Source organism: Bacillus rossius, chromosome 1 (assembly GCF_032445375.1).
Source record: "Bacillus rossius redtenbacheri isolate Brsri chromosome 1, Brsri_v3, whole genome shotgun sequence".
In the NCBI taxonomy this organism is placed as follows: Eukaryota; Metazoa; Arthropoda; class Insecta; order Phasmatodea; family Bacillidae; genus Bacillus; species Bacillus rossius.
Genome location: NC_086330.1, coordinates 265,691,336 through 265,718,321, shown reverse-complemented (window position 1 = coordinate 265,718,321; position 26,986 = coordinate 265,691,336). Strand labels below are relative to the sequence as shown.

The 26,986-nt window shown below is 36.7% G+C and overlaps 1 protein-coding gene across 1 annotated transcript in view; it reads left to right on the top strand.

Moving 5' to 3' along the window:
- LOC134527558 (uncharacterized) overlaps positions 1 to 26,986 on the top strand; it is a 29,265-nt gene extending 2,279 nt beyond the window's left edge. Inside the window, exon 2 of the mRNA XM_063360347.1 lies at positions 1 to 26,986. Coding sequence (XP_063216417.1) covers positions 796 to 2,193 — 1,398 coding nt within the window. The 5' untranslated portion in view covers positions 1 to 795 and the 3' untranslated portion in view covers positions 2,194 to 26,986.

Here is a 26,986-nt window from a genome sequence, read left to right as displayed (position 1 = left end):
GGTCGAAGCACTCTTCATTAGTTGAAGAGAAAACCAAGACCGTTGCGATAAAAGAGTTTTTCAGTCCCATGAACTTACCTAATCAAACTTCTTCAACCTCAAATGCTGCAGGTGTATGCAAGCCAGCTACAGAAGCAAGTGGTAGTTTGAATTTGTTTACCACTGGGAAAGACGTTCTGGATGCAGAAATTTTGTGGACTTTAAAGTGTATTTGTAATAACTATTCGTACAAGTCTTGTGAGGATTCATCTCAACTTTTTGCTAGAATGTTTCCAGACAGTTTAGTCGCACGACAGTTCTCTTGCGGTGAAAAGAAAGTGGCATATTTGTGTAATTTTGGTTTGGCTCCTCATTTCCAGACACTTTTATTCAAATCTTTTCAGGACACTAGTCACTATGTCTTGCTGTTTGACGAAACACTGAATAAAAGCACCCAGCAAAAACAAATGGACATCCATATTAGATTCTGGCATACTGACAATTCAGTGAGAACACGTTATGTTACTTCAGCTTTCATTGGTCATGCCACAGCTGATGATTTACTGAAGGCGTTTTACAAATGTACAGAGAAGCTTGATTTATCAAAATTGATTCAGGTATCAATGGATGGACCATCAGTTAATTGGAAGTTTTTCAAACTGTTGCAGGAAAACATGGGAAAAGAGTTTAATTTTGAGTGCATTGATGTTGGTTCTTGTGGGCTTCACACTTTGAATAATTCATTCAAAAAGGGCGAATCTGCAACAGAGTGGGGTATTTCATCTGTTCTGACATCTCTTTACTCTTTGTTCAAAGATGCCCCAGCACGAAGGGATGACTTTGAAAAAATTATCCACAACACATAAAATGCCAGTCAAATTTTGCAGCTGCCGCTGGTTGGAAAATGTTCCATCAGCTGAACGGGCATTAGAAGTTTGGAATGATGTAACAGAGTATGTGGGAAAAGTTGAAAAAGGTGTACTTTCAAAAGTGACATGCAAGTCCTTCGGTGTTGTCGCTGGAGCAACACAAGATAACCTGATGACTGTGAAGCTCAATTTTTTTCTCTCCGTGGCAAAAGTTCTAAAGCCATTTTTGGAAAAATACCAGAGTGACAAACCATTGTTACCCTTCTTCGCACAGGATGTTCTTCAACTTGTAAAAAAGTGTGTTCAACTGTACAAAGTCTTGAAACCTGCTCATTTTGATCGTATTTCTAGTGTTGAAAAATTGAGCAAGTTTGATTTTTTAAGCAAAAGTTTCCATGCTTCAGCAAGTGATGTTAGTGTAGGGTTTGTTGGAGATAAACTTCTGAAAGAGAAACTCTTTAAACAACAGGTAACTGAAAAGCAAGTAGTGGTTCTAAAGTATGAGTGCCAAAAGTTTGTTTTGACTATGTTGGAGAGTTTGATGGCTAAGTGTCCTGTAAATTATTCACTTGTGAGGAATGCAGCCTGTATTGATCCATCGCAAATGGCAAGAGATTCTGCTAGCTGTAGTCGTAAAATGAAGTGTGTTCTTACATATTTTGTACAAAAGAAAGCGATTGCAGCAGAGGATTGTGATGATATTTTAATACAGTTCAATGACTTCCTAGAGAATGTTGTTGGACCATCATCATCAGAGTTCCTGAACTATGATAGGAATGAAGGTCTTGACAGCTTCCTTAGTGGCTATTTTTTAAGAACAGCATATGGAAAGGTATGGAATGTCATTAAAATGTTGCTAATTCTCTCACATGGACAAGCATTAGTGGAAAGAGGTTTTTCCATCAACAAAGCCTTAGAAGTTGAAAATCTGAAGGAATCGTCTTATGTAGCCCGCCGCACTGTACATGACTACATCACTTACTGTGGTACCATACATGACATACCTATTACCAAAGAATTGAGGGCGTCTGCATCATCTGCCCGAATGAAATATATGCAGCATTTGGAGGAGGAACGTGCCAAGAAAATTGCTGCCAGTGCACAGGAGAAGAGAAAGGAAATGTTTGATGAAATTGAAGTTTTGAAAAAGAGGAGGGTTCTTTTGGAGAAGGAAATTGACACATCTGAAACATCAGTTAATAATCTTTCACAAAAAGCAGAAACTTCCAGAAATATTGAACTGTTTATCAAGTGCAATGCTGTTAGGAAAGAAATCTCTGTAAAGAAGCAGGAGCTGAGTGATCTCAAAACTAAAATTAGTGACTTGCAAAATCTGACTAAATAGACCTGGTTTCAAACTAATTTCATATAAAGTACTTGACTATTGATTCACACTAGTGCCGTCTTATCATGGAGCTACGAACACTTTGGTGAAAACTGTTAAATGTGTAAATGTTGTATTATAATTTTTTTACTATCAAGTCGATCAACATATAAGAAAGTTTGTGTTCGCAAAGTATTTTTAAATTGGTAAGTTCAAGGCGTTTGTTTAGGCCTATTTTAAACTGCATGACTATGTATAATTAGTACTTACACCACTTGATTTCTTTGTTATATTAATACATTTTTTGCCAACGTGCAGAATATTCTTGTTTTAAAACTTGTAGATCAATGCTAAAAGGTCCTTAAAAAAACTATAATCAAGTCCTTAGAAGTCCTTAAAAGTCCTTATTTTTTAATGACCTAAGAGAGTACGAACCATGACCTCGTTAACAGGGTTGGCACGTTTAAAACAAAATGTTTAAAACAATATGTTCAAAATTGTTTTAAACAATACACTCTGAATAAAACAAGTTTAAAACACAATGTTTAAAACATTCTGTTCTAAACATGTTTTTTTAAATATATTTTAAAAAAAGTTTTATTTCTTACGAAAACGAAAACTGCATATTGACATTTTCATCGCAAAGCATCACTGTCTCATTGTAAGTCACCAATTGTGATAAATATCCAGACTAGGATGAGAAGTTTTGAAGTGAAACACATTCCTCACGTAAACATAAAATACCAGCACTGCTTGGGGTCAAACCAGTCATACCTTTTAGGGTGCCAGTTCCACTAAGTTCATCTAACCTAATTAAAATCTGTTTTTGTTAGTTAAGTGCACGGAAAACAGTTACAAGTTTGGCAGCCTTCTCTGTTCCTAGCCGGTTCCTTACAGTACTATGCACAAACCCGAATGTGGAGAAAAGACGTTCAATACCAGCTGACGAAGCCACTGCACTGTAACTGATGTGCCAGGTTCAAAGTTGCATGATGAGTACTTTTCTCCAAAGACATCCACCATACTAGGGGTTTAATCTCTTTTAGTGTTACAGGACTGAATAAGTAATCCTTGAAAGGTGAACTTTTTGCCTTGTACTTAATAATATCCGGAATGACTAGTCAGGGAATTCCATATTCAAAAATGTGTAGCAATATACATACCTTACACCTGATGGGACTTCTACTGAAACCATATGTGCAAAACATATTCTGGTGGTTTTGATTAAAATTAATATTAAAAACAAAAAAGTTAAACTTAAAAAACCTCTTTAAAACATGACAAACTGTTTAAAACAAAAAAAAACAGTTTAAAACAATAAAAAACATGTTTTTTGATTTTTTTTAAAAAAAAACTGTTTTTTTCCCAACCCTGCTCGTTAATGTGTGATGGTCGGGACTGAGATAATCACGGATTACAGAATTTCACGGACTAGCGATTATAAGCCCGGAAGGTCTTGTCAAGCTTCTCAGACACCGGCGTGCAGCTGGGTTGAAGGCTAAGGTCATGTGATGTAACATCTCCCTAGGCTTACTGCGCCTTGGCGCACAGTTATAAAACAAATGCAGCAGATGGATAAAAAATATATATATTTACAAATGTTTGGGTAAATATGTAGTTGGGTGGTATTTGCGAAAAAAAATGCTACAAATCCGAAAATACTTTTATTCTATGCTCTTTCACTTCCTCTTTTCAAAACAACCGGCGGAGATAAGAAATTCCAAATACTTTAGGATATATTGAATTTTTTAATTTTGCAATACATAAAAGACCTGTGCAACTATTCGACCGTCGCAATTTTTGTTATTTTGCAGTGTGTTCGTGAATGAGTAATTAATAAAATGGTTGATTAGTTCAGGTCAGTTACATTATTAATACTTTCAAACTAAGCCGACATTAAAAATAATGTGAATTAATTTTAATGGCTGTTTAGTTTTAAAATATTTATAATGTAACTGACCTGACCAAACAAACCGGGACAGAGGATGAACAGTAAACTAAAATGGTCGATTAGGTCAGAAACAAACCGGGACAGAGGATGAACAGTAAACTAAAATGGTCGATTAGGTCAGGTCAGTTACATTATAAATACTTTCAAACTAAGGTGATATTAAAAATAATGTGAATTAATTTTAATTATTCTTTAGTTTTAAATTATTAATAATGTAACTGACCTGACATAACCAACCGGGACAAAGGATGGACAGTAGGAACTCACGTAATTTTTTTTTTACCTATTGCTTGCGCAACAATATTCAAATAAATAATAAGACTTTAAAATTAGAAACGTTAAAAACTCACCTAAGTTGGAGGCGGTAATTAAACACAGTTTTAAACAATAAATGAACTAAATAATCACGTATTGGTTCATTTGAATTCTGGCCTATCACGAACAATCACGTGACAATATTATCCAATAAAAAAATAGATACTCGTAAACAAGAAACAATGGTGAATGCCATATGAATGCACTGGTATTGTGATGTTTAAAAATTCGATATCTGCTAAAGTATTTGGAATTTCTTATCTCCGCCACTTTTAATGAATAGAAGTTGAAGAGCATATAATAAAGGTATTTTCGGATTTTTAACATTTGTTTTCGCAAATACCGCTCAACTATATATTTACCAATGTTTGTGATTATAACATTAGCCAAACTTAACGAGTGCATTCGTATGCAATTGTCCCTAGAAAACAGGCCCATGCTCTATATTTGTATGTACATACAACTTTGTTGTTGCACTGCTGTCGCGCTTGCTGATGTGTGGCAATGCTGTACGCCACAACCTGGCGACATTCTTATCTACATGACTCATCAGCAAGCATCCACGTCCACCCACAGCTGTCTTGTGGTTCCTTATATCTGCATCTCATCTATCCTCGTGCTCGATCTCTCTCTAATACATAGTAGGGAAACACACTCGCACACAGACGTTTCTGTTTCAGTCCGCGGCTCGTTTCGCTCGGCTTGTTGTCTTGCACTAAACGCAAAAGCATGGCATCTTGAAAAACAAGGTTGGATGTTACATATTTACAAGTCATTGCACAAAGTATATGTACTGACATTAAATGCAATAAAATGTTAGTAAATCTTACTTGTGCATGCACCAGGTTTCACTGTTGAATTTTCACTGCGAGCAGGTTCACACACTGTCAGCTTACCAGAACATGACGGCACGTTCATCGCTGCGAACATGTCTGTGATACGCCTCTGCTTCAAGTGTTTTGGTTTCTCTTGAAAAAGATGGCTTTGCAACACATACAAATTCATTATTTGTTGTGGCGTCATAAGCTTAGTCTTTCAAGGCTGGAAATAAGACGTCCCGTGAGTGTGATACAGTCGTCGATGGAAAGAATTTCATCTGCCGGATCAACTGCTGCTTCATTTTCATCACATTTTTACAAGGAACGTCTTTGTTCATTGCCATGTCAAAGATTTCTCTATCAGCTAGATGGTTAACAACAGGTGCACCCTTATCAACCTCAAGACATTCTTCAATATCTTCGGCTGTAAATTCGGAAACTGCTGGGTTTACAACACTTTTGGCATACTCTAACAAATTGTTAACAATTTTTTTTCTTGTGAGATTTTAGATCCTGTAAATTCTGTCTGTTCACTACAATCATTCTCATGAAATATAATGGATGGCCAAATTTTGTGCCAAGCATTGTTTAAAGTTGAGAGTGGTATGCTGTCCCATGCTCGTGCCAATGCCCTAATAACATCTTTCAGGTTGTATGACTTCATGATTTCAAGAACAGATTTCCCAGAATTTACACTGTTTAAGAAATTTCACAGAAACTCTGTACAATATTTGCATTTCAGTGATCTCAGAATGCCCTGATCTTGAGGTTGGATAAGAGACGTGCAGTTCGGCGGAAGGTAAAACACTGACACATTATGATTATCTTTCTCTAACGTCTGAGCACACGAATGGGCAGAGCAGTTGTCCAAGAGGAGAAGAATTTTACAGTTTTTTTTTTCCAGCCCTATGCTACAGTGCTGATGTGCCTGCCTTACAAAGCTGTCAAACCATTCTGTGGTTAAAGTTGTTGTAACCCAAACTTTATTACTTGCTCTGTAATCAACTGGAAACACCTTCATTCCTTTAAATGCTCTCGGCTTATTACTTTTGCCAACAACAAAACAACTTCAGTTTGTGTGTTCCTGCAGGGTTTGAACATGCGAGTACAGTAACACGATCTTTAGATTCTTTAATTCCCGAACACGCATCTTCAGCAGTAGCCAGTGGTTTCTTAGGCATACACCTCCAGTACAATGCTGTTTCATCAGCATTGTACACCTGTTCAGGTGTCAGTTTTGATTCTGTAATTAATTTATTGAAGTCGATTACAAACTTTATCAGCTGCTTCCTGGTCAGCCGAAAGTTTTTCCCCACATATACTGAATTGTGAAATGCCTGTGTTTAAATCTTTGAAGCCAGCCTTGGGAAAAGTCACAGTCAGTAGGCGTATCAAGTTCACTATTAAAATTTTTGGCTTGTTCAATAAGCATTTGACCCGTAATACTGACGCCCTCACTCCTCCGTAGCCGAAACCACTGCATAAGAGCTGTTTCTAAATCTGTCACTTTGCCTGTTTTAATTGTTTTTCGAACATTCATGCTGTCCTTTGAATCAGCTTCCGAAAAAAAATTTACAAAGTCTTTGTTTGTTTTTATGGATGTCATAAATTTCCTGTGTACCATCATTGTACATTTCACTCAATTGTTTGGCAGTTGATCTTTCATCTAGTTTTTTTAGCACCTCAATTTTTTCTTGGATAGATAAAGTTTTATGCCGCCGTTTTGTGCTAGGGCTTGCAATATCATTAACAAGACGTTTTCAACCGCTCATTGTTGAAAAAAATACACTTCACTACTGAACACTATTTCTTTTTGAACACGGTGAACAACAGCGAATACATATCCGGCTGTAGACAATCACAAATTAGCAGAGTATGCACACAATCAGCTCGGCAAACTGATCCCTCTCCCCTTCTTGTTATCACTCTGCCAGGGTGATGGGCGGCCTTCCGAGGGAAAACCCCTTTTCCCAAAAAGTCTGATTGGCTGCGGCCCTACCAGTCCTTCACACACCCACTACCTTCCCCTCCCATCCCGGCCGCACTTCTACCGTCCCCTCCCTCCCCGGACGCTCTTCTTCCGTCTCCTCCCACCCGGCTGCCCTTGATTTTTCCTTAATCTCTCATGCCATTCTTTTGATGCACTGTCCATTATTCTTTGTTCCATACTTCCAACTACCGGTACAAGTGCTGTCGTGCAGAGTTAGGCGGCCCACGGGATGGCTTGCAGAGTTTGCCGGCTCGCGTGACATTTATTTTAAGGGCTGACAATTTATACTTCTCTATGCTTTTTTTCTGCACTTTTAAATCGTCCCGGATCATCCAATTCCCGAATTAGCGCATCACGGATTAACGAGGTTCTACTGTATAATAAAACAATGTAAATTTTATAATTTTTTTTTAACTTTAGTTGTAATTTTTCTTTCATATTTTGTGGTTATATAATTTTTTATTTTTATTATTGTGAATATTTTTCAAAGATATAATTTCAGTATGCATAGAACCACATTATCAAGACATTCTGTTAGTTTCGTCTCCCAGCATTAAATCAAAGTCGAGAAAATGTACCTTAAAGCTTGAAAAAATATGTTTTTAGAAAATGGCCTTCAAAGTTGGCAATCAGTGCTTGCCTGCTCTATAACTAGGATTGTCAATGTCCTCTTCCATTTCACTCTCAAGCTTCCTTTTGGCATTCCTCCTAGCCTGTCTGATCTTTTTGTGCAAATTTCTGACTCATTTCAGCTTGCCTAAGTCTTTCTAAGTCAATTTGTAGCATAGCATCAGCAGTGCGAGAGCCAAACTCAACCCCAGTTCTTCCAATACCTTACATTTTGTAATATTTCCTTGATTGAATGGTGCTATCGCATATTAAAATACCAAAATGAAGGGTCTTTATTTGCACAAACACAGTTTTGGGCAACCTACTCCATATGACACTTCACACATTCATTTGGATTCTGAGTACGACCATGAAGACAGTTTTTCAGGAGATTTATCTCTGACAGATCCCGAAAAATTTGTTTTACCTCTTCTATTATGGCGAATGGTAAACTGTGAGGATGGTTATAAGTTTCTCCTGTAATTTTTCCTCTGTTATATTTACACTATGATTCTTTTCCTTTTGGACACAAATCATGTTGCGGGCTGTCATCAGTCGATGAAATGTGACAAAACAAGCCTAGACAGCTGTCCTCATTTTCTCCACACTTTCAGTATTCTGTCTTATTGCAAGTCCATAATAATTCTGGATAATATCAATGGTGGAGTCTGTCAGTCTGTTTTTACCATCTACTGTTCTTCCATCACTCAACATTTTTCCTTTCATGCTTGTTTTCAGTCGTCTCAGTCTTGAACCCATTCGCTTTTGAACATGTCCAACACATTCCAGTTTTGTAATCTGTGCACACTCGCCATATTGTTTCATTTCTTCAATTGCCTTGAATGCTTTTGAGTGCACATATCTTGTATTATACAGTGACATTAAACACTCAAAAATCTTTTTCACTCCAGAAACCTCCATACCACCACTAGATACACTGTAGTTTGATCAACACCGCTCTTCATGATGATTTACTGGTAATTCTTTGCATTTACAGTGTTTAGACATGATTGCAATGTCAATTACCTTTCCTGTATCTACACTTGTGGCTGAAACTATACAATTTACTAACGTATGTCCCCGTTTCTGCCAAGAGCCATCAAACGCCACAGTTATGTCACGATCCATATTATTTTCTTCAACAGCTTCCTCAACAGCCTCCTTCATACTTTTCATAGCAACATCCTCCACAGCAGAACCTACCACATTTACATATCAATCAAATTTTGATGGTGGACTTGGTAAATTCATTACACCACAAAACAAGCAACCCGCGGCTCTTCCCTTGCCAATTGCGCGAAGTCCATAAACTAACCTAATATTTACACTATAGTATTTAGGCTACTTGAAATCTTCTGCTTATCAGGATTTTTACATTTATACTAGTAGAACTGGAAAATGTTGTCTTTTAATTACAATGTTAACAAAATATTTATAACTCTGCAGCCAGGCCTATATGTTTGTTAATATTCAGACATATGCCATTTTTAGCACACTGCATTATTCTGAAGTATCTCTGACAGTATAGAATTATCAATAACCTCAAACATTTCACTTCCTGTATTTATGTTACGGTAATTTTCTTTCACTTCGCCTATTTTTTTTCTACAAAAGAGTTTTCAAGTTCATGATTCACAGAACTGAAACAGTCTCCTTTTAGATTATTTTGGTCTATACTAGACTTTAAATTTGATAGCAATCCCGAAACTTGTTTGTCACTCAATTTTGCTTTCTTTTTACAATTTGCACATTTTTTTGAATACTTTATTACAAAACCTCGGCATGTTGGATCAGCAGAACACAATAAAACCACAAGAAAACATGCTTGAAAAAAAAAATTCCTTAACCACAGTGGCCAATAGACTGTACACTGCTGCTAATATATGAAAACATTTTCCCAACTTCCTTAAAATTTACCAAACACTGATAGGATAATATATTTACAATTACCTGCCAGTTTATCTTCCCAAGACCCCACAAAAAAATCAAAGGATTAGTAAGCACACACTTATTATATAGAATTGACCTGCACTATTTTGCCAAAAAAAATAATTTTAATATTTCTAGTAGGTGCACAATCAAAATTGATACACCACTGGAAAGAGGAATGTTCAAAGATTTGGATGACTAAATAAAAAAATTTCGAATTTTTTATAATTTTGGTGCTCCGTACCCCTTAAGGTTGCCAAAATTATAAATATTTGAAGTTTGAGAGGGGTCTTGCGATGGAATACAAACTTTCATTGCTAGAATATTCCTGATTCCTTAAAGTTTTAAATATTTGTGGGTTGAATGGACCCTCAGGATTGAAAACATCCTTTATTGCTGCACTATATCCATTTCCTTTAATCTTTTATATTTTTGGATGTAAGGAACCAGGGATTAAAAACAATCTCTCATTGCTGGTCTATTTCTATTTTCGGCCTGTTGTCTTGATTGCGCATCATGACGTTTACATTCTTGATCAATCAAGACAACTGCAACTTCATCTGCCTCGATGTTCAGCAGTGGGATTTTTTGTATGCGCTAATGACAAATTTGTACTTGTACTCATTGTTTTGTCATGGTGGAATAGATTCTAACGCGGTTTTAAAACTTTGCACGTATAGATTCATGTGACGCAGCATATTTTGAAGAATAGTGATTAGGTGACCATTTAATTGTGGAAAGTTTTGGTTCCTAATATTTGCATTTTCTTGATAAGTAGACACAAAATAAATCTGAAGAAATATTGGCTCTTTTTCAGTCAGCAGTGAACCAATAAGATGGTAAACCTGACCCTGAATCTTGAATGTAGGCATGAGAGGTCCTTTTGATATTTGTATTGCTCCAAAGGCTGTCATTCGGAAGGCACTCTGTAGGCACAAATATTTTCTAAAAAGTGTATTGATTGTAGATGGTCCTTATTTAGTAGTGCTTTCAATATCTGAGGAAGGTTGTCAAAAATTTCAATACATTCTTTTCTGTTCAAGCAACACATACTACTTGTTTTCTTTTACCATTTAATGGTGTTACAAAACTGATATTTATTATCATTCCTCCAATTGAAGCTAATGTACCATAGGCAATCATTTTTGTATAATTAAATGCACTCTTTTTCTTTCTTTATCTACCCAAGGCAGGACTTTATGCCACCTTGGGTATCAGGTCATTCCATATCAGATCACCCATCTCTAGTGTGGAATGACACCCAACTCAGATTTTCTTGAAACTTTTTTTAACTGGACCACCCATCAAGTTACTAATCAACCTAAATTTTTTTCGCTGTAGGATACATAGTTTCCGAGATAAAAATTTCCAAAGTTTTGGAAAATTGTACGTAAGCGACAGTTTCAAGACGCCACTTTACAAAACTGTGTTATAGAAAAAAATTTTTTATAGCTCTATGTCTAACTTACATATCATTATAAATTTTTTTCCATATATGAATCAAAGTATGTAGATTTCAGAAAAAAATTTTTCACAAATACAGTAAACTCCCGGTATACCGCGCCCCGATAGATCGCGGAATCGGGTATATCGCGGGTCAAACCATGTCCCCCAATCATAAATGAATAATAATAACAACAACAGTAGAACCTCGTTAATTCGTGATGGTCGGGACCGAGATAATCAAGGATTACCGAATTTCACGGACTAGCGATTAAAAGCCCGGAAGGTCTTGTCAAGCTTCTCAGACACCGGCGTGCAGCTGGGTTAAGGCCAAGGTCATGTGACGTAACATCTACCGAGGCTTACTGCGCCTTGGCAGCAGATGGATAAAAAATAGTAAACTCTCCATTATTCGTGTTAATTGGGACCCGCCGATGCCCGGATAATTAAAATCCTGTAAAAAAAAAAGTAATAAACACGGATAATCCGTTCACGGTAAGGGCCGTCTTCGAATTAGTCTCGGCTTAAAAAAATACGGCACTGCCTAGCCATTAGTTCACGGTCATTTACAACAGCCGAAGAGAGAAAGATAAGATCGTGCTGAACTTGCACACATAAATTTTGGGTAGCCCCCCCCCCCCCCCCCCCCCTTCCCCCCTCATCAAAACTTCGTCCAGCCGAATGCCAGCCAGACACGTCACTCACCAGGCGCCTGCCGTGCGTTGGCGGGTGGAAACAAACAAAGGGAGACGGGAAGCAGAAGTCAGGACATCCCCCTCAAGTTTAAAGAGTGACAAATGTGACAGCTGAAAGGGGGACGACACAAAGGGTCGGTACAAACAGCGTAGCAGAGTTTGGCGGCCCATGCGAAGGCTTGCAGTGTTTGCCGGCCGCCGGCCCGCGTGACGTTAATTTTAGGCGCTGACAATATTTACTTCTCTTTTTTTTTTCTGCACTTTTAAATCGTCCCGGATTATTCGATTCCCGAATTAGCGCGTCACGGATTAACGAGGTTCTACTGTAATAATAATGCAATAAATGGTTGACAGCCGATTAGGATAATTTTGCGTTGTCACTAACAAACTAAGCAACGGGCAGAAAAAAGCCTAGGCGTAGAAAATGTCCGCAGTGAAATTCTTAACAAGATATCTCCGTAAATTATTCCTCTATCTTGTAGTGTTTTCAAATTATGGTCCAATCCAGCCCAGTGTTATTTTCTGAAACACTAGTTCTTAACATTTTTTTTAACCCACAAATAAAGCATCGGACAGGGGACCCGATTAAGCCCACCGTCCAGCGACATTATCCAGCGTGACTCGGCTGGGGATTGATTTTGGATAGGTTTGGTTGACGGCAAGCGCTGGGAGGGGAGAGGCGAGCCGAGAATATGCGACCAAGACACCCGGGTAGACGGGAGGAGTGGAATATAAGCGCCAGAGATGAGAGGGGCGATTAAGCCGAAAGGGGGGAAGACTGGTGACCTTGAGTAGTTCACTCATTTCCGTCGGCACACTTCTCGTGGTCACGTGTGTTGACAAGCGGAGACATATAAATGTTTTGTTATAACTTGAACCTACAGACGTAATTTTATTCGTTGTATTATACACGTTCATCTTTTTACTTTGGTATAATGTTTTAACATTAAATAGTAAAGTAAATCAGCTAGCGTATTTTTAATCTTTGCCGAGGAATTCCCAGTGGACCAATACTTACGTGAACCATACTGTACCACTTTTGCCGTGAGGTAGTAAACAAGCCCCGGATATGTTTATGTGTAGCGGACTCCCGACCTTTAACCAGAGGCTAGGGAATATAACACTTGCCGATCCGAGCCACACACACTCAGCAACTCGACACAGCGTTTGATGGAATAAGTAAAGACAACGTTTAACAGACTTTTTAATACGGCGCCACTTATTGCGCTAAAATTATTTTGGCGCAATTTTTGTATCCCACATGTGACCATTTATAATTTAATGTAAGCATGGATAACAAAGATTAGCCACTTTACACGATAGACGATTCTTTATTTTATATTGTACGAATGCTAGAATCGTTTTTCACGTATCTGCTGCATACTTCTGCAAAAGACACGCTATCTGTAAGTACGTAAATCTAGAATTTTTATTTTGTCAATCAAACTCGGTACTTTGCGATTCATTTTCGGTTTGAAGTATTACTATGGCCTTTCTATTTAGAAGACTTTGACCACAGAATCGTGTGTAACCGCACACACTGCCCTTACTTTGTTACGGACACTCAGACGAAGCAGATACTGTGGCTGACACCACGAGACTGGCAGCAGCTTGTGTGCCGCACGTGTGTATGGCGGCGTGTGGCGCGCTCGTAGGCCGTGCGACAAACTGTGCGCGGCATGCGGGAAAAAAAAATCAACATTTAATATTTATCTTTAAAATTTATTATTTTTATTTTTTCACCCGCGTTTAGTGAAAACTGCGGATGCAAAGTCCGCACAAAGGCGGGCCGTCTATACTGTGCGTGCTTGCCGACCTATTAGAACACAGGCGGTGTTTTATGACTTTTGACCTTGGTCACATCGAAACATCGCGGTTATGCAACAACGCGGGTAAAAGTTATGTCCCCCGACAACCGCGTTAAATAGGGAGTGTACTGTACTGTGTAACTCTTGACACACATTAAAATTTAATGTTCGATTAAGAAACAAATTTTTAAGTACAATTGCTTGGTTTTATTGAGTTGGTATTATTGTAGCTGGCATAATTGTAGCTGGCATAGAAGATACCAAATCAATTTTTTTTATATTGATCCTAAAATGATCTACAAGATTGTGAAAGAAAAATGATGATAATTTGATGGCTTATATAGCTATTTCAACTATAAATTACATCTTATAATTTAACACATACACAAACACATTGCATCACAATACAAGAGAAGTAACTTCACACTTTCAATACATTACAGAAACTTTAAAATTCTTAAAGTAAATGACTACTAAATTTACAAACTATTGTGAAATTAATAAAGTGTATGTCAAGAAAAGTTTTATGATAATAACTTTAAAAAGGCAAATTGGCCCTTTTCAATGAGAGGAGAAAAATTGCAAATATAGACTGTTAGTTGCCAATTAAGAAAAATAACTTATAAAATAAAGTTTTTAAACTGAAGGAATAATGCTTAAAAGTACTTTTCATTTGAACTGTCGTTACTTCTTGTATTGGTGTTGTATGAAATCAACTTCCTTTTCAGAGTAGTAGTGCACTCTTCCAGAACCTTTGGTGATGGGAGTACTAACAGAACAAATGATGTTGCAAAGAGGAACGTGACAGATGTCATTCTGTGGAGGCCAGTGAAATGATGGTGCAGGGCCATAAGAGTGCATGAATTTCACTTTTATGTCACCTTCCTCTTCATGTTTTGAAATAACTAAGCCGAAAAACCAGTAGGAGTCATAAATACATGCAATGTATAAGTGCGTTGATATATCTGTTATTTTGACTGTGTCAGGTAGCTGCTCTTCAGTAAAATGGAAAACAGTGCTGAATTATTCATCAAAACTGTTTCGCTTCGTTGCAATCGATCTTTCAGAAACAGGGATGAAATGGTCAAAGTTGCGTGTACCTGGAATTGTTTTTGCTGTGGAGAACTTTGCATTCAGTTGCTGACATGTTTCTAACAGTGTCTCTTTTTTAACCATCCAGAATTTTATGTTTTGGATTCGTTCCTTGCAGAAGTTGAACACTTTTTCAGCAAAGTCTATTACATCACTAGGAGATGCTTGAAGACTAGCTTTGGTAACCAGCCTCTTAACTGTACCACCAATGCCGTCACAAGGTGATTTGCCATGACTAGTTGCAAAAATTGTCCATGAAGCAGTTAATGCAAAGTTGTGGCTGTGGTGGCAGAGATTGAGAAAGTACATTTTTTACTATTGGAAACATTTTCTTTATATACTGAGTGATTATTTTTTGCGTTTCATACACAAATGCTACATCATGCTCCAAATCATCAGACAAGATGCAGATACTTGAGACGAGTAGGTCTTCTGATTGTTGGACACGTGTGTAAAGTACAACTGGGTGTAGTGAACAACTAGCATTTGTCCAGTGATACCCTTGTGCTGCATCTTGAATGATACACGTTTAGTTTTCCCTAAAGTCTAGGAGAATTACAGCTGTATCCAGTTCAAGTTCCGCTTTAAATTTCTTTAAAAAATTTGCCTGGGTTTTAGTTATAAATGCATGGGGCACAAGTATCTGTAGTTTCTCAATTAAAGTTGTTACATATTCATCAAATGTCACTATGAATTTCACCTGTTGTGTCCTGTCTGTCGACACCCATGAATTATATGAGACTTCATCTTCAGGGTCCCACTCAAATTTTTCAAGTAGTAAACTATTCAGGTTTTCAATTGATGGGCATTGAGAGCAGTGTCGTAGCATGCAGTCTTTGTTATCTTTAGAACACACTAAATAACCAATCAAATCTTGGCATGTCTCTTCTATATGACAAGCATGAAGCAGAAGAATTACATTTTGATGGATTGTGCAAACACAAACAGAATGTGTGCCAGAAGACCCTGCTAAAACACAACATTTTGGGCGCAACATGCAGAATTTCGAAATACCAACTTTAATGTTGGGATATTCAAATTTGAAAGCAGAATACAGTTCACTTAAATTATAATTATTAATCGCTTTTGTGCATGTACATTTTTCGACATACTAACAGTGTCCTTTTTGCCTGGCATGATTGGCGAATATTCGTCACTTTGGTAAAAGTTTGTCACCGTTTCAAGTGTGTGTTTATCTAGTGTTTTTCCTTTTCTTGGCTCGGGTAAAGCCATAAGTCCTTTATCTTTCAGAAGGTTTCTTGATTGACGAACAGCATACCGTACTCACTCACATGGAACTGTTCCATGACTTTTTTCTTGCTCCATGAAGCAGGAGCAAGCGTTAAAAGTTGTATCTTTTCTCGCAGCGTGATAGGAGTTCCTAGTTTTGCTTTAAGTAAACCTACAAGCACATCCATATCATTAACTTTTTCTATATCTTTTGGCAGTTTTTTGATGCCCTTAACAGATAGAGACAATTCTGTTCCCATAACTCTGCTAACTTTACTTTTTAAAGTGGAATATGCTGACTCAACCTTTCTTTTTGTATATGCAGGTTTTCTGTGTGATGAAATGGAATAAAGTTTCAATGGAGACACTCCTAATTCTGCCGATGATGTATTAACTGTTTCTAATGTCTCCTCTTTTGAAATTGATGTTTGTAAATTTCTAATACTGTCACTATCTGAATCCACCTCTTGGTAATATTCATTTTTAAAATATGGATGTTTCTGTACTCTGTCTCTACATGCATCACATATTTTTGCCCAGAAACTGATTTCACAAGCATTGGAATTTCATTGATTTTTTTCTGAAAAGTCAGATGTCACAGTCCTTAATGATTTTGTAATTTTTTTCTTATGGCACTTAAAAGGATCAAAACAACTTGTCAGGTAAGTTTCAAATTTTTTCAGGTTGTATATTTTATGATGCTCACAGACAGTAAGTATAAGTTCATAACTTACCTCACTCCTCACAGCCAAAAGTTATTTTTCTGAAGCACTTATTTTCTCAATGTTTATAAGATTAACCACATGTGTGTAACTCTTCGTGTGACACTCTGTTCTATTTACTTTTCCTATACTACACTGTTCAATATGCTGTTCAGTTTGGGACATTTTAAAAGCTAGTTTTACTCAGGTATATTGCAAGCACTTTTTTAATAAACTTAATACATTTTAACACAGCAATAATGGTTAGCAAACAACTGAGCAATGGCTTGCCACTCCAGCTGAACCCTTTATCTAGAAGAAAGAGGGTCATAAAGAATCAGCTCATTTTCTTTAGATTGTGGGGTATGACTCATGCCAGTATCTGCCATGCTGAGTCATCTGCTGCATTCAGATTGCTGAACCCTATGTCAGCTGTTTTCATCTACATACACACTATAGTCTATTCCACGTACTGTTTCTAGATTTTGACATTTCTCTTCTAAGAAAAGTGTCTGTAAACAGGTTTGTAAAGGCCTGGTTTTTCATGGAAGCTGGTAGGGATTAAAGATCAACACAATGGTACTGTCCTAAGCTTCTTTCTCAGCAGAGAAATGTCACAATCTGGAAACATTACATACATGGAATAGACTATATCTCCCAATAACTCCCAACTCAGGACACATAGCTTTCCTTCCTTCCAGATAAAAATGTTTATAACTTAAAACAATTTTATAATTAACTATGTATAATTCAAAATAGGTATTTTCAATTTTGTAATGAACGAGTTAAATTATAAATTAAGGTGAAAGTAACTATATAAGCCATCAAATAACCATCATTTTTCTTTCACAATCTTGTAAATCATTTTTTTAGGTTCAATATAAAAAAAAATTGATTTGGTATCTTCTATGCCAGCTACAATAATACCAACTCAATAAAACCAAGCAATTGTACTTAAAAATTTGTTTCTTAATCAAACATTAAATTTTAATGTGTGTCAAGAGTTACACAGTATTTGTGAAACATTTTTTTCTGAAATCTATATACTTTGATGCATATGTGGAAATTTTTTTATAATATGCAAGTTCGACAAAGAGCTACAAATTTTTTTCTATAACACAGTTTTGAAAAGTGGTATCTTGAAACTGTCGCTTACGTACAATTTCCCAAAACTTTAGAAATTTTTATCTTGGAAACTATGTATCCTACAGCGAAATTTTTTTTAGGTTGATAGTAACTTGATGGGTGGTCCAGTTAAAAAAAGTTTCAAGAAAATCTGAGTGGATGGGTGTCATAGCCTGGGTGAAGTGATATGGATTAACCCTATCATCATAGTCTTCAGATGAAATTGTGAATTCGTTGAGCGAGTGCCGTAGTTGGTCAGCATTCAAGCGGGCCTGACACTGTTCTTCTGTCTCTACATACTGCGTTGCATCTACTCTCTCCCTTTCAGTTTCTAAGAAAGTAGCATGATTATGATGTAGGCTTTCATAGTTCTGCCTAGCTATTTCTAATCACTGTTGGCATTGGTCATCACATTTTAAGGCTAGAGCACTATAGTGGCAATCTCAATTGTTACTTAAGCTATCATCGTACTGAGTAAATGTTTCTGAAGCGCGAGACAATGTATGGCACTCATGATCAGCGGTCAGTCGAGATTCCCTTTGGGTGAATGTCCCAGAGGCACCAGACAATGTATGGCGCTACGCTCAGTTTTCATTTCGGTGAAAGTCTCATAGGCGCGAGACAATGCATGATGCTCACAATCAGCGCTCAGTCGAGATTCTCTTTCTTCGTTATATTCTTGAGATCTAAACATTCTCATTCTTTTCGCTGCTCTAGTTTTAGAGGACAGATCAGACCTTTCTTAAGTCATTTTTGTACAAATCTGAAAAGAAAACGTGAAAAAGTATAAATATTAGTTAGATAAATAACATGGCAAAATATCGATCAAAGAAAAAAAGGAACTTATAATCAACATAAGAATTTTATTCTCCAATGAAAATAATAAGCAATTTTCTGAAGACTTAAGATTCAACTGGACATAGCTGCACACCAGGCTATCTGAATTTCGGTCTCTGTTTTACACCCCCTACCTGTGGATGCAGTACATTTCCCCTTATGCAGCTGAACTTCCCACCACATTTTTCAGCGCAGCCCTGCCCTACCAAGGTGTCCTGTCACCCCGCCCCTTGGTTGGTAATGTCCAAGGTTAGTGGAGGGAAGGTTGCTTCAGACTGGCGTGGATCTTTCTGCGCAGGCAGCGAAGTGATGTCACGTGCTGTCCACCGCCTCGACTTTGCTCCCTTCCCGTCCCCCTAGTCAAAACGTGTGCGCTTTCACAAATATATAACTATGTTCCGACAAAACTGGACATACTGTCATAGAGGCAATCTCATGACACACATATTTCTAGTTTCTTATTTATGTGCACGATGAATTCAGCCATCTCATGGAAGTTTGTCGCATGCGTGTTTATAGAGTTTTATTTCCTGGCTTGATAAACGTCAACTTGTGCAGTGTTTGCCGTTGAACAAATATTTTATAACATTAATGTAGGTTCAATACTAGTCTACTGTGTAGTAAAATTCCCGCGACTAGGTGTGCTGTAGCTGCTTGTAAAAAATCGTTGAGACAAAACAAAAAAGTCATATTTCACAGATTCCCAAAATAAATTGTTTTCAGAAGCCAACGGGTGAAACGCAGCAAACGACAAGATAAATTCAATATTGATACTTCATGTTTGTTCAGATTATTTTTTTATGTTCAAGGACTATGAAACAGATCTGTAGGCGGAACTAATATTTACATGAAGTCATACATTGTAGCAACAAATGAGTACACTCTATACTAGTGGCAATTTAATGCATGCTTGGAACAGTTGTGTAGCATCAAAAAATTACAAAATGTTCTTTACTTTAAGGCACTCATGCTTTTGCTAAGTACATCAGTTATCAATATTTACATGAAGTCATACATTGTAGCAACAAATGAGTAATGGCATTCATGATGACTATATTAGTTATCAACAATTACTACAGCAACTTCGTTCGTTTGAGGTGCATTGAACCTTCGTTCGTGTTGACCGGCTGGTCGTTTATCTGCGCGAATGACAATCTTATAATTGTCTGCAATAGACACCTGCGAGTACTCGAAATTCGAGTTTCGAGTCGAGTTTTTTAGTAATACTTGAACTCGAGCTGGTGGGTTTTCAACAACTCAAAATTCGATTGAGCTTTTCTTGCACTGTACCTTTAGAAAAAAAAAAGACTCATTATATCTGAATAAAAGTCTTACAACACTATTATCCTTTACTTTATAATGTAACATGATCGACCATATACATGAACACCTCATTTTTACGTACCCGGGGTTTACGAATTTCCGTGATTAATTTTTTTCTACTTCTGTAATTTTCTGCATAGCATTAATGTATCACTTTCCCGCTTTATGCGGAAGCATTTCGCACATTTTACTGTAACAGAGCTGCATTTAATAACGTACAATCAGAAACGTTTCGACGAAACAAAAGTTTAAAGTGTATAGTGTAAAGTTTATTTATTATATTGCTTCATTTGGCATTGTAAACAACCAAATCTTTTATTTTTGTTAGCCACGTATCACGGTAAACAATACAGCCATGAACCAAAACGTGTGTGACTTGAATACGAAAATTAAGTTCAGTTTAACCCTTTAAGTACTGATTATGGCATGTGACAAAAATATGTATTAGACTAAATTTGGCAACAAAAAATTAAATTTTTTTTTTTGGAATTTCCTAATTTTATACAAAAATTAATTTACTGTTGAAATTTATTTAATGTCTTTGATTTTAAAACTTTGAGAGTGTGTGATATTTCTTAAAACATGGTATCAGACACAGGGGAACAGCACATTGTTCACACAGGTATCGCGTCTCCTTTCGCTTCTTCTGCCCATATCGTGTTTGTGAGAAAACTCTGCATGGCTTGGTAGGGTGCATTTTCTTTTCAGTAGGTGGTATTGTCTCTAGAAAATGCTGCCCAAAAGTCTTGTCGGTGCTTCTCGCAGTGATGGCCTACCTCGCTTTGTCCTCTCAGATGGTTTTGCATACTTCTCCAAGAGTTCTGAGACAACTTTGAGTTGAAAGTCTGCCAGACTCAAATTGTTTTCGGTTTTCATTTTGTAAATTGCATATGCATTCAACAATGCAAAATCTACAAAATGAAAAAAATAATTTTTTGTACCATTTTGTACTTTTTCTCACTGACTGGACAGAACTAAGCAACATGTCACATTTGTCAATGCCCCCCATGTTCATGTTATATTATAGAACACAGCTTGGTTTTAGAATATCATTTCCTGTTGATCTGTCCTTTCCTGTATTCTTCATTTCATTATTATGCATTGTGGTCAGTAAAGTAACTTCTCTTCTGTCAAACCAACGTACAAACAAAATGTTCTGTGAATGCATAGCCTCATGCTCTCCCTTCTTTAGCTTCTTGGTAACTTTCGGCATGTGTTTTCTGCTCTTTCGCACAGTGCCACAAGCATTGGTCTTATTTTCATGCAGAAACTGGAACAACTGTGGACTGGTGTACCAGTTGTCAACAAACAGTGTGTGCCCTTTATTTAGAAATGGAGCCATCATTGTTGACACTACTGACCTTGAAGTACCTAGCATATTTAAATGGGTGATGTTTGTGCTTTTACCTATATAAATGATGAAGTCTATGATGAACCCTGTTTCACAATCACATAACACAAAAAGTTTTATGCCGAATCTGTCTTTTACTGGGAATGTACTGTTGAAATGATAGCCGACCTTTGAAAAGTACAAGTTCTTCATCAATTACCAGGTTCTGAAATGGGTAATAAACCTCACGCATATTTCTTTTCAAGTCATTGATAACCATCTGAATTTTATAAAGTCTATCTCCAACTGGCTGCAGTTCATTGAAACAAAAATGCAAATATCTCAGTAACAGAATATACCTGTCACGAGATAAAGTGTTACCAAATATTGGTGTGTGTATGAGAGGATCAGTGGACCAGTACTCTTTTATAGAGAGTTTTTTCTGTCTTGTGAACAGGAACGTAACTGCAAGAAAACATACATTTCCTCAGTCTGTATCAGTCCATGGCTTTTGTTTGCTAGTTCCTGGATCACCGATATTCGGAATGTTTTCCATTACATACCGGTTAGTTTCCGCAGCTATTTTACCTAACATATCTGGGGAAAAAAATAATTCCAAGAATTCCCGGCAGCATGTATTTTCAGTGACATTGTCATCCAAAATTCCAGACATTTTATTATCAAAAGCATGAACAGTGGGCACAAAGTTACCTTCTTTCCATGTAAATACATTATTTTCCATAGGTCTGCCTGCAGGCCTACCCGTAGGCCGTCGACTGCAGTCACCTTTTCCAGCCGCCCAATCCTCCAATTCCGATTCAGCATCTGTTTCTTCTTCCGAAAACGTCTCGCTACATTCATTTTCACTCGGGAAATAGTCACTTTCACTGTCTTCATTTACACAAATTTCTTCGCTGAGATTTGTTTTTTTTGGCCGCAGTGTCCTACCTGACATATTTATTTACTTGTGACAGCAATAAATTACAAAAATAAACATGTGTGGAATTACAAGTCTTTCCCATGAGAAAATGTTTTTATGGCTGTAAAATAAGTATAACCTACACTAAAACATGTTTTGTCAACTATGGAATATTCCACAACAGCAACGAAAATATAATTACTCCACTGAGTTAATTTACAAACACACCACGCTCGGGATCCAAACAATAGCCATAGATAAACATGTGCAGAGAAGATGTAAATAACCGAAACAATGTTCCGGTATTTTTATTCTAGGGCCAAACCATAGATAACATCATACAAGATGTATAGCACACTTTACTTCGTTATACGAATAAATTCGAGACCCGTCATGTTGACATGAACTTTGTTCCGAAAATTCTCGGGACCCGATTTTCGGCCATAATAAAAAAAAGTACGAATTTTTTCGGGATCCGTCCTTAAAAGGTTCATATCTCCCCTTAAAACGTTAATGTAACTTGCATGAAATGAGTTGCAAATATTGTTTTTACATAAAATAGTCAAATAAGTTTTAAAGCAACATAACCAAGTTTCCGTAAAAGTGTGCCGTCTTCGTGCATGTTTGGAGATGCTCGGTTTACATCAATAGAAAATTTTGGAAAGGCAGTTGGCGGCTGTGAATTTGCAAATATTGAAACGGAAACGTTTGTAAATTTTTAGGCAAAGCAGCAGCCTATTGAGCTCAAGCCGAGTACTTACCTCAAGTTCGAACTCAGCTCGAAAAATTTGTTAAGCTCGAAACTCATCATTTACGCCATTAAATGTGTGATTTAAAGTCTCGTTTAGAATTTTTATGAAAGTTCCTGCCTTAGTAATGGCGCACGTAAATATAAATATGAAGAAAAGACAAATGAACAACTTACGAAGAAATATGGATGATGTACCATAACTACAGTACAAACCCAATAGTTATCTTAAGATAATTACCATAAAAAGATCTAAAGTTTCTTTGTAGATACCTAAATTACTACAAAAACATGATAGTTACCACATTTGCACTATAGTTACCGTAATAACCGAGATGTGTATTTACCGTGATGGTAATGTATTTATTTATGACATATTGAAAATAAAAAAGGATGTTAAATCTTGATATGTACGGTTGGCACATGTTGCTAACAAATATAGCGATCTGAAAGAATGCAGTACTACTACGAAAAGTGAAAAGGGTACTCGTGGATTTTTAGGTTATGGCTGTCTCTTTCGTTTTTCAGTAATATCTGCCAAAAAGTAAAAAGTTTATCGGAAGTTTGCAGAAATGCCGATTCAACTATATATTGGCAAAATCGGCTTCTTCAGTACAGCTCTACATTTTATGACATGAGTAAACGTATTTCAGACTACAAGATATAGAAAAAGACTTTAATTTCCATGTAGGTTTATTGTGTGTATGTTTTTTTTGCAAGTGTAAATTGAATTAAGTAAAATGCTTCTATTTTTATTACTTTCAATTGATTAAACTTTAATGACAAGTTACAGATATTTGACACTAATTTTGAGGTTAAGCAATTTTACTAAAGCATTTCAGCCACACAGGTTGCCAGCGAGAGACGCTTCTCTTCTGCTGTAAACACCATCTCCAATCGTAGAGCTAATTTAACTCCTGAACGTGCAGAACAAATTATTTTTCTGCATGATAGATTGAAGAACAGAATTTAATACTCAATGACAATCTCTCTCAGAATTTTTGTGCCGAAAAGTGGAAATATTGAAACAATGTGAATGTACTTTTCAAACAACATGATTTTTGGTGCTAAGTTTGTTGAAGCTCAGTAAGGACTCCAGAAAAATTGACAAGAATGAAATTATTCCAAAGATATGTTACATTTACACAAACATATACTTGTAAACTGTGGTTATGTTAGTTGGATGATATCAGTTACTAATGAACCAATGGAAGCAGGTTAGATTCAATGGCAAAAATGTTTTTTTTCCTAGCAGTGCAAAATGTAAATGCACTCTGTAAATAGTTACCCAAAATTAATAAGCCCACTTTATTTTAATACTTTATTCAAACATTATACTAAGTTTAAAGTAAAAAAAATTTCCCAAAAGTGTAAATGTACCACAAAAGCTCGAGCTTCGAGAACTTTAAAGTAGGCTCACTCCAGCTCGGATCAAAGTAAAATTCTTACGCTCGCAGCCCTCTAATGTAGGTCTATCTATTTAGTAGGCTAACAATGATAGTGGTTTCTTTTTTTATTTCCATATTTTTCTCAAAAGTTTTCACATTTTATCCATCATAGTAAATTTATGTGCAATAAACTTAAAAAAAAAAACCTCGAACTCGATACTCACTCGTGAGTATTTTAGCAAACTCGCTCGAGCTCGACTCAAAGTGAAAATCCTCTGCTCGCAGACCCCTAGTCTGCAACCATTTGCTCTAAAGAAGTTTTAAACACATTGATTAGTTGATTATGATTATGAAGTAGATGTTGTAATTTTTGAATAATGTCTCGTAGTCCCTTAATGTGTGAGCAACGTTGATCTATTTCAAGGTCTTCGTCACCAATAAAGTATACTTGAAGAAACTTTGGAGTCTCATTAGACATCGGCATGAGTGACCCTACTCGGTGATAAATTTGACCTTGAACCTTGAAAACTGGACTGAAATTTTCTTCCGGGCATATTAAAGTAGCTCCAAATGAAGTCTGTTAACGTTCTTTATATGAAATAAAAAGATTTTATTTCCTTTTTTTTTATTTGAGAGTTTTTATCGTCCGAAAGACGAAACAAACGCATCCAATCACTTTCAATAATTTTGTTCACTCATTCAATCCGACTGTCAAAAAATACTCGCAGCTTGGGCGATGAAAATTAAAGAAAACAAAACGTAGCTGAAATCCTTCAGTAAACTCTTACTGTAACAGAAATCAGTGCGACCTCAAACAGGGCCGCACCCAGCGAAACCGAATTTCGCCACAAACCAAACGCCGACGAAGGTGATCACAATTTCTAATTAATGTCCGAATGAAATAAAAAAAAATTAGGTTAACTTAAAACTCGGCATGGCTCTGACCACCAACGTTAAATTTTCTATCCTGCTAATTCTCCCACACATTTTGCGAGAAGCCACCGAACGCGCCCTCCTGGTGCAGCGATCGACGGACGACTATGTCATGACACTGGTTTCTCCACGCAGGGAGAGCAGTCACATGACCTCACCGACCAATCTCACGCACGCTTCATTCAAACTTACAGATACAAGCCAATAAGAACACAGCAAAGATACAATGAAAACGATTTTCGTACATAGAAACAGGGACTTCCCATTGTCGTTCTCTCTCCCACACCGTGAGACAGCAGTTATCACTCAGTTCCCACGCAGTGGGGGAATCCCCGTCTTTATCTATCTCTGAGGGGAATCACGGTTTCTTTCTCACTTGCACTTACAGGTCTCTTATGCCTCTCTTTTACACATCACACACCAAATCCATTGTTCTAGAAACCTATGTACCAGCAATCATAATACAAATTACTTTACAAAATTAAACTTAATTAGAAAAACCTAAAAAAGTAGGCCAAAACAGGCAAAAATCTAGTACAGTGACTTATTTGTGAATAATTACCTAAAAAATAGTAATGATTGAAAATGTCTGTTAAAATACCAGGGACATTCTTAAAATACATAGCAAGTGCAAATAATATATATTAATATCCATAACGTCTGTTTATACTGTTTCATAACATTTACACCACTCAAAAAACATTGACTTATTAATACTTACATATACAAAAAAGAAGTTTAAAAGAAAAATATTTAGCTAGGAGGGCAGGGGTTTATAACGTTACATAACCCCCTCCCCCCAACTTTTCAATTAAATTAACACTACATTTAATTGAAAAGTTACCAAAGTGAAAAACTAACCTGTACAAAATAAATTCAAAAACATCCTGAGAAATAAATGCATCCAGTTGTTACAACCCTTGTTTGTAATGGAATTAAAAAAAAGAATAAACAGTTTTACAAATTACAAATATTATAACCAATTTTCTGTTTAATTTAACATTGGAAATTTCAGTTCTTAGTACAGTCAACAATCCTCATCCTTAGTGTTCTCTTGGTTTCATTAATACAAAATACAAGTAGTTTCTAAATTAATCTCTTCACAAATATCATGCAGTGTTCCCTGATCTACGAAGAATCTTCCCCTCATCACATATCTCAACTCAACTCTGGTTGCAACAGCTGTGGAAACTTCTACACCAACTGCAACAACTACAAAAATATTTACGACGTGATGATACAACTACCTTAGCTGCACTAGCTAGAATAAGAACTGCAGGAATTACGTCCCATTGACCACCTGAAAACCCAATCTCGACGATCAACATACTTCAGCTGTGGAGCACCTCGACACTAGCCGGCAAATAGACCTCAATGATGACGATGAACAACAATCGTCTCCTCAAGACGACAACAGGCATTACGACGAATAACTCCTCTTTTACCAGGAAACCACTACTTTCACCCATGAATCGACCAAATCCTCCACCCTTCATACTTGCACCAACTAACTTCAACAACACTGCTAAACTCAAACTGCTGACCAAAACTTCCGACTTTGAACTTTCTACCACTGATGCATTTACTTTCATTTACGACGAAGATTTCTCTAGTACAAATAATTATTGAA